We start from the raw sequence: 14050 nt of genomic DNA on the forward strand, positions 1-14050 counted from the left end.
GTTTGTAATCCACCAAAATTTGTAGCATGTTCACAGCACAGTGCCCCAAGACCCATGTGAGTCACCTCAAGTGTCTTGGTTATCCCTCATTAATCCACCTCACCATTCCATTGACATAAGCAGCAAACAGCCTCAGTGCGTGCTTTCACAGGGCACGTCTGTGTACCGAAATCACAGGTGTGTTGTATGTCAGCTCATGCAGTGTGTTCTGTCTTGTCAGCTCGCCCTTTCACACAGCAGTCAATTTATGCTGTTCACACAGAATATCGAGGCCCATTAAAGGTGCAATAGTTCTACCCTGAACAGGCTGTGTGTCTGGTTATCCCTCCTGTGTTTTACATGCTTCTAGTTTAGATTTTTCATGACCTGTTTTCCCTCAAATGTGTCATCTAAAAACAGTATAAAACTTTAATGGTTTAAATTAATCCAACAATACCATGTATCTCCAACATAAAGGATGGCACATCACTTCTCATTCACCTATAATTATCTGTAGTTTAGAGTGTTATCTTGCAGTTCCACTTAGTTTGGTATGTATAATTTCACTTGGACAAGGAGAAAAATGGCCACTGACAGATGAGTACTTGGTATCAATCAAGTTTGAGTATCAGAGAAAAAAATGGGAACGGTGCTTTCCCAGAAACTGGCAGGAAGCTACAGGATGAGCTACGCTGAATGCTTGCCACTCAATGGCCTCGGACTCTTACAGCAATGACGTGTCCTTGGTTTGACTCCACTACTCATCATCAGTGTAAATTATTTTTCTTTCCAAGACAACTCCCCCGCTGTAATTACCACAAGTAAATGTGTCTCCTTGGCCAAAAAGTGCACAGCGTGGAGACCTTCTCTAATATTTTACAGTACTTCAGTGACACTTGGCTGTCTGTGCATAGATCAAATAAAAGGGGAATTGCATCCATATTTACATTCACTATGAACCATGAAGTATTCTAAATGCATAACCATTCTACTGATACCCATAGCTGCCTATGTGCATGTATACTGGTACTGGAAAGCTTACATTATTGCTGGGTTTTACCCAATGGCCCATTATTGACAATCCTGTCTGCTATTGACGTTCCTGTCTGCCTATAAGGTTGCATGAACACACACACTCAAATGTGTGTGTGCTTGGTCTTCTGAGTTACATGAAGTGACTGTATTCTCCCACTATCTCCTCATCACACCACCACATTTCAACAGTAAATGACTCCTGAACGCATGCCGCAACACACACATGCCCTTCACATGCAAAGATCTCTAAGCCACACACACACACATCCTCCTCCTTAATCACACTTGATGTAATGTTGTGGGTTTGATCCTCCATGGGTAAATCAAGTGCTGCTGGCCAAAGAACTGTTTCTTTGCAGAAAAGCAGATTCGCAGATGAATACCAGCAGGCATTTAGCATGTTGTTTACTTTTATTAAAGTCCACTTCAGAAGCTCACAGAGAGCAGATGTGCACACATCACCAGAGCCTTCAAATCAACCCTTTCACAAAATAAATCTCCTCCTGAATCTCTCTCTCTTTCTTTTTAAAGATCCAGGCAGTCAAAACATTCTATAACAGCAGCAGCAGGTAGCACATAATTATTTGTTTTCTCTCTTACATAAATAAATCCACACACTGATTATTAGTCTGATAAGAAACAATGGAACCAAAATAACAGTTTAGATATATATTACGCTACAATCTGCTCTACTTGATTTCAAACAGTTACACTCAAAAAAGTGCTGGGTTATTTTTGTAAACACATTGCTGGGTTGATTATGCTGGGTCACCATTCTGGGTTGTTTGGGGTACTGTGAACCAATGGTTGGGTTGCTCATGCTGGATCAAAGGCATTTTCACCACCCAGCCATCTGGTTGGGTTATTTTGACCCAGCCACAGTGTCATTTATTTTCCCGCCCATGGAAGTTTCCAGTTTTTTCGGCTGGCAGGGGAAACAACTGCTGGACTTTCTGGTAGGTTAATATTCTTCATTTGTCGGTTAAGGTCACCATATTGTGTTTATTTTAATGTTAATTGTCACTTATCGTCGCAATATTGAATTATAATGCTTGTGGTGTACATATTTCTTATTCTGTGCCGTGATACTTGTTGGTTGGCGTATGCCAGAGCAAATATGCTAGCTAAGACAAGCCGTCAGTATAAAGTTAGCCAATACATTGTGTGTCTTTATCTGAATTCACAGTCCTAACCTTTGTGTCCGTTTATATTGTAAGTCTCTTTAGTACCGAGTTCGATTAAAAACAAACATGAGAATCCTTCTTTTAGCATTTAAAGTGACCATTAGGGACGCAGCACACTGCAGACTTGTCCGTTTGACTCGGGCCTAATTTTAGCTTTGTCGTGCGTCAGTCGACATGGGCTTACTGGAGGCGGTTAAAGTGGCACGAGCGGCAATTGGATGATCGGTTGAATTTCTGACATGTTTGATATTTTTGTTGCCCTTCGTAAGAGTAAAGCACTGTTTAAGTAGATATACGGCCCGAAGTCTCTTTTCCTTTATTGCGCATGCGTTGGCCGAATACGCGATGTCTCTGAGCCTCCATGAAGTTGCTACAGACGATAACACACATGGCGGCGCCCATACGTTGTTGGACAGAGCACAGCCATGGAGAGAGATATATTTATACTCTATCGCTTTAGGACAGAGGTGATGCAGCAGCATGCAACACAAATTCTGACTGACTTTTTCTTTGAAACAGCAACAGTACCGGGTTAGACATGTTTCATTTCGGGTTCAGTGTGATCACCTGAAGTCGCAGCCGACAATCGCACCATACAGCCGTACAGTGTGAGCACAGCAATCGTGACTGCAGTCAAGTGAGCCGTCATTTTCCAAAAGCCGCACCGAAGATTTAAGGTGCGCGACTACGTCCGTGAGTTTTGACTTGACATCGCATCGATTTATTCATACTGTGTGAGTTGGTATTAAACACAAACATCCTGTAGCGGGTGCTATTTGCCTCAGGTCGGGAAAAAGGGGAGGGTAAGTCGACCCGCATATATAGGGCTCCTTGTACGGGGGAACAAAGGTGTTGGGGTTTGGTTCCGCCCGGTGGAGTAAGGCAGGTGCACACCTTGCTCCACACTGGCGTGCAGGGAGGCCATACAGGTATGCGGGTTGGCTGTAGCCTACCTTTTTGTTTTAAAGTATTTGACGGGTGGTTGATTGACTTTGTTTTATACATTACAGATGGATGTTCAGGCAAAGAAGTAGACGGTATTCACAAGTAGTTTGGTCACGCAGATGCCAGGTATTTTAAGGATTATTAATTATATTGCAGGTATTTTAAGCATGATTTAATAAAGTGTAAAGAGGTTTTAAAAGAAAGTATTTGTTTTGTTGCAGAGCGTCGGGTTGATGGGCATCGCTGCTCTTGCCATAGCATGCAAATTGTCGGTTTCTTTTCTTTGTCTAGTCCGCCCGGCAAGTGAGCCGGTGTGTGGCACAAAAGAACTGGGAGGTGCCTTTGGGGCGGACTAGTTTTTCTTTCTTTCTTAATTTGTTTATTGTTATTTCGTTTTTTTTGTTTTCCCCTTAATCCGTACCTACCCTACTTCCATACGACCTGCCAGGCGTGTGCAGTGAAACACGGTTGCAGTGTCTAAATACTCACGTGTGCAGTGAAACACAATTGCAGTGCCTGACTCACGTGTGTGGTGGAATCACAGTTGCAGTGTTCATAAAGTGTGGGGTGGACTTTTCTTTCATTCCGGGCGGCCGTTCTTTGGAAGTGGGGTAGTGGAGGTGGGCAAATTTATGTTGTTTGATTGCATTAATAAATTGATTTGATTAGACCCACCTTCTCATCATTTCTTCAGCTGGTCTCATAGCCACATAACATTTGGCGTTGTTGGCAGGATCAGCTTGATAGTGGTGGTACATTTTGGGGGAACAGATTTTTTTTTGTGTGTTTGTGTGAAAGGCAAGAGCAGCGGTGGGCCAGGAGTAAGCGTCTGGGAGAGTCCCGAAGCTAGCGGCCTTTTCCCAAAATCTATTTGAGGCGTAACACTATTGTTTACTTTCTGTGGTTAATGCGTTAATGGTATGTAAATAAAATAATCAATCAAATAAACACTAACAACAAATTTTATTTAACGTTATCGTTAAATAGATTTTATTTGCGGGTCTCTGTGTCTTTAGAGGAGAATGAATCGCTGCCGTATGCATTTAAGTTAAAAGTGACTGCAAACAGACCGGCTTCTCTTAACAATAACAAATCAATAGGTTTCACTGCTGTGCGTTTGTACCGAATCACATGACGCATGACGACAACAGTGACGCGTCGAAAATATGGCAGCGCCCTATAGCCGAAGTACCAATTTTCATCTATTAGATTAGATTAAATTTTTTATGTTTACATATTTTTGGCATATGTTTCTTGGCAAATTATATATACAAAGTTAGACTGTTTCATTGCCTAAACATTTTATCTTTAATATTATTTTTATTATATAAATATTATAAATAATTATAAATAATATTGTATTATTATTATCCCCGAATTTCCCCTTGAGGATGAATAAAGTAATTTTGATTCTGATTCTAATTATTCTAGATCAGACTTGATGGATGAATTTGTCAAAACAAAATTAAATGAATGGCAGCTGGACACCCTGTTGGATACATTCAAAGGTAAGCTAATATTTAATATTTAGTTAACATTGCTAAAACGTCTATCAAGATGCAAGCACATGTTATGAGGGTTTTCATTGTAAATAGCCTTTCCTGAAGAGCTACACCAATACTACAGTAAACTAACTAACTTTTTAGATTTAAACAGAAGGTGTTTTTTTAATTTTTTCTTCAGCTGATGTGCTTGGTTTTATGACCAACTAAGCCGAAGTTGACTTCATTTATCTGTGGCATATTTTGTGTGTGGACTCAAAACTACAACTGTCTGTTTTTGTCTGTTTAATTTTCAGAGCAGGAAGTGGATGAGGAGAGTTTCCTTTTGCTGGATGATGCTGCCATGCAGCATCTTATTCCAAAAATTGGTCAACGTCTCAAATTTCAAAAACATCACAAGGAGCTTGTGAGTAAAGTGCTTTTGTTTTTGTAAGTTTGGTAAAGATTAAAGGTAAGTTCTCTAATGTCATTCACATGCTTTCGCTGCAGACAGGCAATCCCTGGTCATGCAAAAGGACTGTTTGTTCATTTAAGGGCAGTTCATGGTGTTAATACCGCTTCGTCCTTTTTTCAATGCTGCGAAGATGGCTGCAGACGGACATTCAGATATATTCGGTCATTCAGACGACATCTTCTTCAACATTCTGTCCAAGAAAGTGCCCAAAGTACTGGACAGCATTTAATTGGTACCACAACAATGTCTGTACAGTGTTTCTCAGGTCCCATTGATAGAGAGTTAGCAAATGCAGACACATCTGAGGCTCCTACACAACAGGGCAGAAACGAAGATGATTTCTGGGACGAGTTGCAGCCAGAGACTGTAACACAGCGGGTAGCTCTGTTTTTAGCAGCTCTTAAGGCCAAGGCAGCACAGACATATAGTACAGTCAATTTTGTTGTTGCACAGACATCCTGCTTGATTTCAGACATTGTGGGTTCACTTCAGAGAAAGTCTTTGTCTCTCTTTGCGAAATTCGGCCATCGGGATGACCCAGAGGTGCAAGAACTTGCCCGTGATTTTGATAAGGCAGTGTGCCCCTTTAAAGGTTTGGATTCAGACTTCAAACAAATGCAGTATTTTGCAAAGTCAGGATACTTTATCCAGCCTGTAGAGCAGGCTCTGCCTGGAGTCTCATATGTGCAGAGAAGGGACTCTGCTACTGGGACACTTAGACAGGTTGCTGTTCAGGATGTGTTTTTTCGTGTCCCACTGAAAACTCTGCTAACTCAACTGCTTGAGATCCCTGGCATTTTGGAGGCCATCTTCACCTGGCAGAAAAGAGAAAATGGAGTACTCATAGACTTCTATGATGGGAAGTATTGCAAGCAGCATTGTCTCTTTTCCAGCAATGTGTCTGTTCCACTTCTTTTGTACAACGATGACTGTGAAATAGTTAACCCACTAGGCTCAAAGGTTGTGGTACACAAGTTGGGGTTCCTTTACTTCACTATCAAGAGTCTGCCTCCAGAGTTTCTATCAAAACTCTCATCACACTTTCTCATAGCAGTTTACAGAACAGATGATGCAAAAACCTATGGGATTGATAGTGTTCTACAGTCAATTGTAGAGGAGCTGAAAGATCTTGAGATCACTGGCATCTCCCTCAACACACCTCTTTTCAAGGGTGAAATGAGGTTTTCTGTTGCACAGGTGTGTGGGGACAATCTTGGCCTAAATGCCATTCTAGGTTTTACTGAGAGCTTCTCAAGTAATTTCTTCTGTCGCATGTGCAAGGCACACAAGAACATCACAAGGACACAGACAAAAGAGGATCTTGCCATGATAAGAAATGAAACAAACCATGCTGAAGATGTTTGTCATGGTAATGTGTCTGAGACTGGTGTTAAAAGAGACAGCATCCTAAACAGTCTGTCCTACTTTCATGTCACAGACAACAAAGTTGCAGACATAATGCATGACTTGTTGGAAGGGGTGGGGCCATATGAGTTGAAGCTGGTAATCTCTTCACTGATTGAGGACAAACACTTGACCCTTGAAAAACTCAACTTCCGGATCACAAGTTTTGATTATGGCTTTCCTGATCTGAAGAATAAGCCATCCTTGATTGGGAAGAATGAACTTAAAAATCCCGAAGGAGCAATGCATCAGTCTGCAGCGCAAACATGGTGTCTCCTCAGATGGTTGCCATGTATGATTGGGGACCTCATTCCTGAAGAAAACAAGCACTGGGAGCTCTTGCTTCTCCTTCTGGAATGTATGGAGTTGATTTTCTCTTCTTCCATTACACCAGAGGCTGTAGTTTACTTGGCTGCACTGATTGATGAGCATCACTCTCTGTTCCTTGAGCTGTACCCCAGATTGCATCTTCGCCCGAAGCACCACCTCATGGTGCACTATCCAAATGCAATCCTACACTTGGGACCACTTGTTCAGTTCTGGTCGATGCGATTTGAAGCCAAACATGGTTTCTTTAAACGCATCAGCCATGTCACCTGTAACTTTAAGAATATTTGTAAGACTATGGCATTTCGGCATCAGATGATGCTATGCTACTCACTCCTCTCTGGTTCTGTGTTTAAAAATGAAACAGAGGTTGGTCCAGGCCAGAGTGTTTTGCTTGCCGTAATGGATGGCTTTTGTGATGTACAAAATGGTCTTGAGGATATTCCACCCTTTACAGAGATCTTTGTGCCAGCTTGGGTAAAAGTAAATGGTACACACTACAAACCTGGAACCACAGTATTTCTGTCTTACACTGCTGATGGCGAGCCCCAGTTTGGTAGAGTGAAAAGCCTTCTCATGTTGGGTGACAGAGTGAAGCTTGTCATCCAAAAATGGGATACAGTAGGATTTGAGAAGCATTTCTTTGCCTACGGTGTAACAGCAACCACTGATGTGTTTGCTGTTGATCAAGGTTCCCTCCTTGACTATCACACTCTCCATGCAGTGAAGTCCTTCAGGGATAATGATGACTGTTTATATGTTTCACTTAGATACAGAATCTTTTAAGACGCTGTTCATTTCATCTGACATTCACAATGTTATGATCAGGTGTTGAATTATATGTATTGTGTTAAATGTTTGTTTTAAGTGCATGATGAGTTTTTGAATCCCTCCTTACTATAGCTCCAAGCTGCCTGTTCGACAAAGGATCAATGTTTATCAGAAAAGAATGTTGAAACGGTGGCATCGACAACTCTGCTTACTGTGGTGCTTCATCCAGAATTTGTATGTTTGAATTTTCTAAGCACCTAGATAACAGTGCAATGCGTAAAAATCTTTAAGTAATTTGTTTATATCCAATATAGGCGATTCGCCAAATGTTGGGAGGTAGCCTTGAAGGGAGATCTATATTAAGCACTTTGGATGAGAAGCAATCAATTACATCCAAAGAGAGGAAGCTTCTTGTGAGACTTCTGGTATCCCACCTTATTGAAAAACATGGCGAAATGTAAGCAAGTTTTGCAAGGAGAAAAAATAAAATTTTAATGCAGTTGATTTATATAATGGCATCGTAACCTTTCTACCCATTTTTAAATGCTATCCTCTACAGGCCACCCTCAGACACTAAGATAGCACTTGCCATGGCGTTGATTTATGAATTTCCATGTCTTAAGGATGACACAGGCAGCAGCTATGTAAGTTCACCCAGATATTTAGTAATCAGTATATTTTATCCCACCAATAAAGTAAATGCATAAATTAAAAATGTGCGTTTTTGAACTGTTTACAAATGTGTTTAGTTGTACATCCTTACTCAAGGAAAAGGCTGTAATTGTTTCAGTTAAGAGTTGAGTGAGTTATGTAGATGTCACAAACTGTCAAATTATTTTGTTCTTAAAAAAAAATTGCGTGCCATGGAAGGACAGCAAGGAAGTGAAATGAGTAATAGTCAATTTGGCAATGTGGCAACTGTGTTCCATTAATGTGGTTTTTAACACAAACACATTTTTTGTTAATTGCTTCATTACCTATTATTGGGTTTACACTTAAAGCTGAATTGGATCTTATGTCACAGGGAGCATGGTACACACCTGGCCGAAAACACAGACCTGCTACAGGTTTTTTGGAGGAGCGCTTGAGAAATGTCAGAAAGCGTATGAGGAGCCTGATTCGCCCGCGCCAACAGGAACCACAAGAGGACCATGCTGTCCTTACACCAGGTAAGGTATCATATTTTCATTATTTGTTCATTTACATGATTTTTTTCCAGTATTTTTCTGTTGCAGGGTAGTTGTTTGAGGGACTATAGATACTGCTGAGGTTGTATGATACATTTAGCAGCCGTTCTTTAGCAATGGGATGGTAATTTTATACTCATGTTTTTGTTCTCTTGCCAATCAACATCTAATTGTGACAACCACTTTCACAAACAAGTTCACACTCTTTACTGCCTTTACTATTGTTCAACAGATTCACTTTCATCTCCCCAAAATATTCGAGAGATGGTTGCCTGGCTGAAAGCTAACAAATATCCAGTCTCTGAAGTGGAGGCCAAGATGAAGGAAACCTCCATACACAGAAGCAAATGGATTAGATGTAACGGCTCCAAAACCATCAGTGAAATCCTGAGGGAGTTTCCCAGGCTGACAGACAATCCTGGCATGGTAATTTAAAAAAGTTTGTTTTATTATGTACTTATTGAACTCTCAGTGCTATCGTAATTAATTTGTTCTTTTTTTTATTTATCAGATATCGCAAGACTTTCAGCAACTTCATCCTGAGGCAGCAGGACAAATGTTTGAGAAGTGGCCTGCAATTGCAGACAAAATCTTAAAATATGCCCAACGAGAGGGAAAAATAAATGTTGTGCCAGATGATGTCACACCTGGTAAGATATTTGTATTATCCATGTATCCATCTTGTGAAACCTGTTCTTATTATAATTAATTATTATCCATATTCCATCCACAATATATTTTCCATAATTGATCATAATGGAAATCACAAACAGCACTAGTAAACGGGGCACTATGTATTGTGTATTTGATAAAGGTGAGAGAGCTTTAAAGGCCTTACCAAACCTGCTTCCCCCATCACTCTTCAAAAGAGGTGGAAAAATTGTGAGACCCACGACAGCGGAGTCTCAAAGGGCATTTGTTAACATGCAGCCTGTAAGTTTATCTTTCACATATTTCTTTTAATAAATGTGAGGATTTTTACTTCTTAAAATGCTTGACAGTAAGTATCAGAAACTACACATCTAATGATAAATATAAACTAAGTTGAACACTGATGATAACTAGAAAGGCTTTCACAACATTTATCCTATATATGATATCAATAACTCAATGTTGATATGAATATAAATTTCTGTTTTATTATGACACTAACCTTCTGATATGTTATTTAACAGGTTGGAACCAATATAGTGGAGTACCTGACAAATGTGGATAACACCTTTCCACACGTTCTGTCGCTGGGACATGAGAGAGTGTCTCAAACATTTCTGGTTGTGGAAGGCCATGCCATTGAGACTGACTCGCTGCTTGAAGCTGTGGACCTGTGCTTTAAGTCTTTTTATGTTTTTGACACGAATTACCCAAAGGAGTGCCAACCCACATGGGAGTTTTTGCAGCACTGCATTTATGAAATAAATGGACAAGAATCTTCAGCTGTCAAATTTTTGAGGACAGCCATTGCCCATACCTAGAGTGTGGATTATCTCTGAAGACTGTTTGGTTTGTTTGGTTTCCACTGACATTTACCTGTGTTTTGTTACATAGAAATGTGTTGTCAGAATCTGAATTTTGACTAATAAACAGTTCCAAAGTAAATTAATCTACTGTATCAAGTTAGGATGAGTACCCACTAGGTTGGAGCAAACAAATTGGTAATAGGTAACATTGATTTAGAAATATGGTTAATTTGACTGACTAGGTTGGGTCAAAAATAACCCACTCTATAGGTAACATTTACCCAGCAATATATTAAGTTGACCCATAAGGTTGGGTCAAAAAACAACCCACTCTATAGGTAAAATTTACCCAGCAATATATTAAGTTGACCCATAAGGTTGGGTCAAAAAACAACCCAGATTATATGTAACATTGATCCAGCAATATGGTTAATTTGACTCACTAGATTGGGTCAAAAAATAACCCAGCAGTCTGGGTTAAAAAGGTAGAACCCAGCAGTTGGGCCAAAATAACCCAGCGTGTGTTCTGTCCCATAGTGACCCAGCAGTGGGGTTAAGGTTGGGTTATTTTTTAACCCAGCAGTTTTTTGAGTGTAGGTGTCATCAAAGTGCGTGTTCTGCTCACATTTATAAGTGACAAGTTGCATAATGTGTGTGCAATATTTTCAATTAAGATGACAGCAGCATATTTTTTGCCTTATCAATTACAATACAGACCCACCACAGTCTATCTCTGTCTAGAAAGTACTTCCCAATTTCGGTGCTTTAATTAAAAGAAACTGCACAGACTACCAGCCTGCCTCTCACTAAATGTAGACTACAACCTGCAGGAAGAATAAACTCACCCGGCTTCCGTTGCAACGATTAAATGACAGAAGAAAAGCACGTAGTGTGACAAGAACATTACATTCCCCATTAATGTCCATTAACTGCTCACCGACGTTCACGCCAACACCCGTTCGGTGTGCCGATCGGAGAAGGGAGGGGGTGCGCGCAGACGGGACCGCGCTTCTTGGCCATACAGAGCTCAGCTCGGAGAGGTGCGTCAATAAGTAGGAGGTGTGAGGACAAGATAAGAGTAATAACAGCCCTCCAGTAATGAAGAAGAAAAAGACAAGCGTGTCATTACATGTCATTACTGTAGCTGCATTATTGTGCACTACAAACGCGCAAACGCTGTATGTCTGAGGAGCACTCTGACCTTATGTATTATTAACCTCGCGTAATTGAGGAATTCCTGTGGTGGGAATGAGCTGAGAGGTGGAAATGAGAATATTGTTTATTTATGCTTTTTAAAGTGTGTTTTTATCCCAACACTGTGCCACAACTCTGATCAGTCATACATAAAGGGTTGTTCTAGCTATGATATGTTATGAAACTGATCTTTGAGTATCAGCTCAAAACATTTCTAAGGATGAGTTAAACCACTCGATCTAAATAGGTCCTATTATAAAACCCACACTTTCCATTTACTGCAAGTGCATACATTCATGTTAAATAACATTTAAGCTATATATAAAATGAATTTATAGTAAAATACACAATGATTAAAATGTGTTCCTTGGTCACAAAATGACTGTAACACATTCAAAAAGTGAGAAGGTTAAATAGTGAACACAGAACTGACCAGATATAATTCTGCTTATGTTAGTGGCCTGAGTGATGGTCACATGTATGAGAAGTTCTCATAATGGTGACCATTCAGTATACAGATTATAAAATGAGCTTTCTTTTGATCCAGAGTTTGGACGTGTAGTGTAACATTTATAAATGTCTCTAAGCTCAGCCACCTCTTTACACTGCAGCGTTCTACTGTTTATTTGGTTGTGTGTTATGTAAATGTGTAGTCACAATGCTTGTTGTAAGAAATCCCTGATTGATGTGATGCTGCACCCGTTGGGTGCAGGTTGGTGTGTTGTGTGGTTATAGAACGTGGACAGTTCCATGTCATGTGATATGTGGGCTACATTTGCACCAAAGTCTGAGAGTTTTATTTGTTTGGTTTAATAAAAAAAACTAAATTGCACTCACTTGCCTCGGCAAAAAAGCAGAATCATGGCTGCTGCCTACAAAACACTTGTGAAGTGAAGCTCAAGCTTATATTAGTCACTGAAAAATGTGTGTTGCCAAATGACTGGGAAGACAAAAAATGTTACTTTAGTCAAATAAATGATTATATCACACTGGTGTGACTAACAAACAAATGTTCAATTCTGTTAAAGGAGCAATATATAATACTGTGAGCTTTCAGAAGACGTGAAAAAGTAGTTGTATCATGTTAGTATTGGAAGTTATATGCTAACTACAAGCCACAATCAAACCTTCATGTAATCCCACTTTGAAACACTAGACGGAAAAGTGGATTTGTCTAGTGTACCCTTAGTCCCACAGGAGTAACCTTGGAGTTACCTTTGATCAAGACATGTCATTTATCCCTCATGCAGGTCTCTAAGACCGCCTTTTTTACCTTCGTAATATGCTAAGATCAGGAGCATCCTCTCTCAGAGTGATGCTGAAAAACTCGTCCTGGATGTCCACATTACTCCATCAACAGTCTGCAGCTGATCCAGAACGCAGCAGCTAGAGTTCTGACAGGAAGCAGCCAAAGGGATCATATCTCTCCTGTTCTAGCGTCTCTTCACTGGCTCCCAGTGGACTCAAGAATACACTTCAAGATCCTTCTTCTAACCTACAAGGCTCTTCATGGACTTGCTCCTTTATATCTGCAGGGCCGATAAATTCGTAACTTTTAGCACAGCTATGCTGCTATTGGGGGACATAAACATGATCTACTGAGCATTTCCCTGGCCCCTCAAATCCCCCTGTCACCCTCTTGCTTCTCCTCTATTCTTATTAGTCTGGTTTATTCCTGTACTTTTGTGCCTCTCTCCCTCTTGCTCTCCCTCTCTGCCTCCAGACCTGCAGTCTGGCGCCTGAATATTCCAATGCTTATTGCCTACACCAGTCTCTGCTGCTCACTTTGGCTTAATTACTATTAAATTACTATTTATTGACCGACAATATTATACTATAGTATATATATATATATATATATATATATATATATATATATATATATATATATACTATAATATAATCACTCTTTCATCTTGCTTGACAACATCAACAACCTGTCATGTTTGTTCTCTGTAATGCATGATGTCTGTGCATGTTTGTTCCTGTCTCTCTCTCTCCTTCATCCTCTCTGTCCTGTCTCCCTCTTCTCCTCCTCTACCTGGCCGACTGTCAGCAGGAAGGTTCTCCTTATGAGTCGGGTCCTGTTCAAGGTTTCTTCCTGTTTAAATGGAGTTTTTCTTGCCATTGTTGCTCTGAAGGGGGCTCTGGGTCTCTGATTGTGAAATGCACTATATGAATTGAATTGAATTGAATTGAATTGAATTGAATTGAATTGAATTGAATTGAATTGAATTGAATTGAATTGAATTGAATTCAACAGCCAACCTGTAAGATGATCTAAAGGATAAAACCACTGTGCAAGGAAGTGGCAGTCTGCTGAGCAGCTGGCAGTCAGCTACAAACAAACCAGGCTACACAGAGGATGATTAGTGAGTGCTGCATTGTTTTACATAATTGTTCCTTTGTTACTTTTTTATGTGTAATTATAGTACACAATGCTATATGTGATTACAGTATGTGAGATCTACAGTAGTATAATTTGAAATAATCCTATATGAGCTTGTGTGTCTTTCTGGCAACATAGACTGAAAAGTGTTCAAGCTGATATTATAAAAGGACAAACACAAACACAGGCAATTACCCACAAACCATAAAATCAAGACTCTCC

The 14050-nt window shown here is 40.1% G+C and overlaps 1 protein-coding gene and 1 long non-coding RNA gene across 2 annotated transcripts; both read left to right on the plus strand.

Annotated features, from left to right (window-relative positions):
- Positions 1–2607: 2607 nt before the first annotated feature.
- Positions 2608–10384, plus strand: LOC114453764 (uncharacterized). The gene is made up of 11 exons (XM_028433659.1): positions 2608–2665; positions 4575–4651; positions 4942–5051; positions 7734–7835; positions 7916–8058; positions 8161–8245; positions 8626–8770; positions 9021–9214; positions 9300–9438; positions 9603–9721; positions 9964–10384. The coding sequence occupies exons 2-11, from the start codon at positions 4585–4587 to the stop codon at positions 10258–10260; spliced, it is 1401 nt and encodes a 466-aa protein (XP_028289460.1). The 5' UTR covers positions 2608–2665; positions 4575–4584; the 3' UTR covers positions 10261–10384.
- On the plus strand, positions 2697–3496 carry LOC114453765 (uncharacterized). Its single transcript, XR_003672475.1, has 3 exons — positions 2697–3127; positions 3209–3269; positions 3365–3496. It is a non-coding gene; the product is annotated as an uncharacterized LOC114453765 (long non-coding RNA).
- Positions 10385–14050: the final 3666 nt, after the last annotated feature.

This window comes from Parambassis ranga, chromosome 21, assembly GCF_900634625.1.
Source record: "Parambassis ranga chromosome 21, fParRan2.1, whole genome shotgun sequence".
NCBI classification, from domain to species: Eukaryota; Metazoa; Chordata; class Actinopteri; family Ambassidae; genus Parambassis; species Parambassis ranga.

Bases quoted from the DNA above. Each gene is read 5' to 3' on its own strand.
- LOC114453764 (XM_028433659.1), top strand. From the start codon at position 4,585: ATGGATGAATTTGTCAAAACAAAATTAAATGAATGGCAGCTGGACACC. The intron at 4,652-4,941 runs GTAAGCTAATAT...TTTAATTTTCAG, and splicing joins CCTGTTGGATACATTCAAAG to AGCAGGAAGTGGATGAGGAG. The intron at 8,246-8,625 runs GTAAGTTCACCC...CTTATGTCACAG, and splicing joins ATGACACAGGCAGCAGCTAT to GGAGCATGGTACACACCTGG.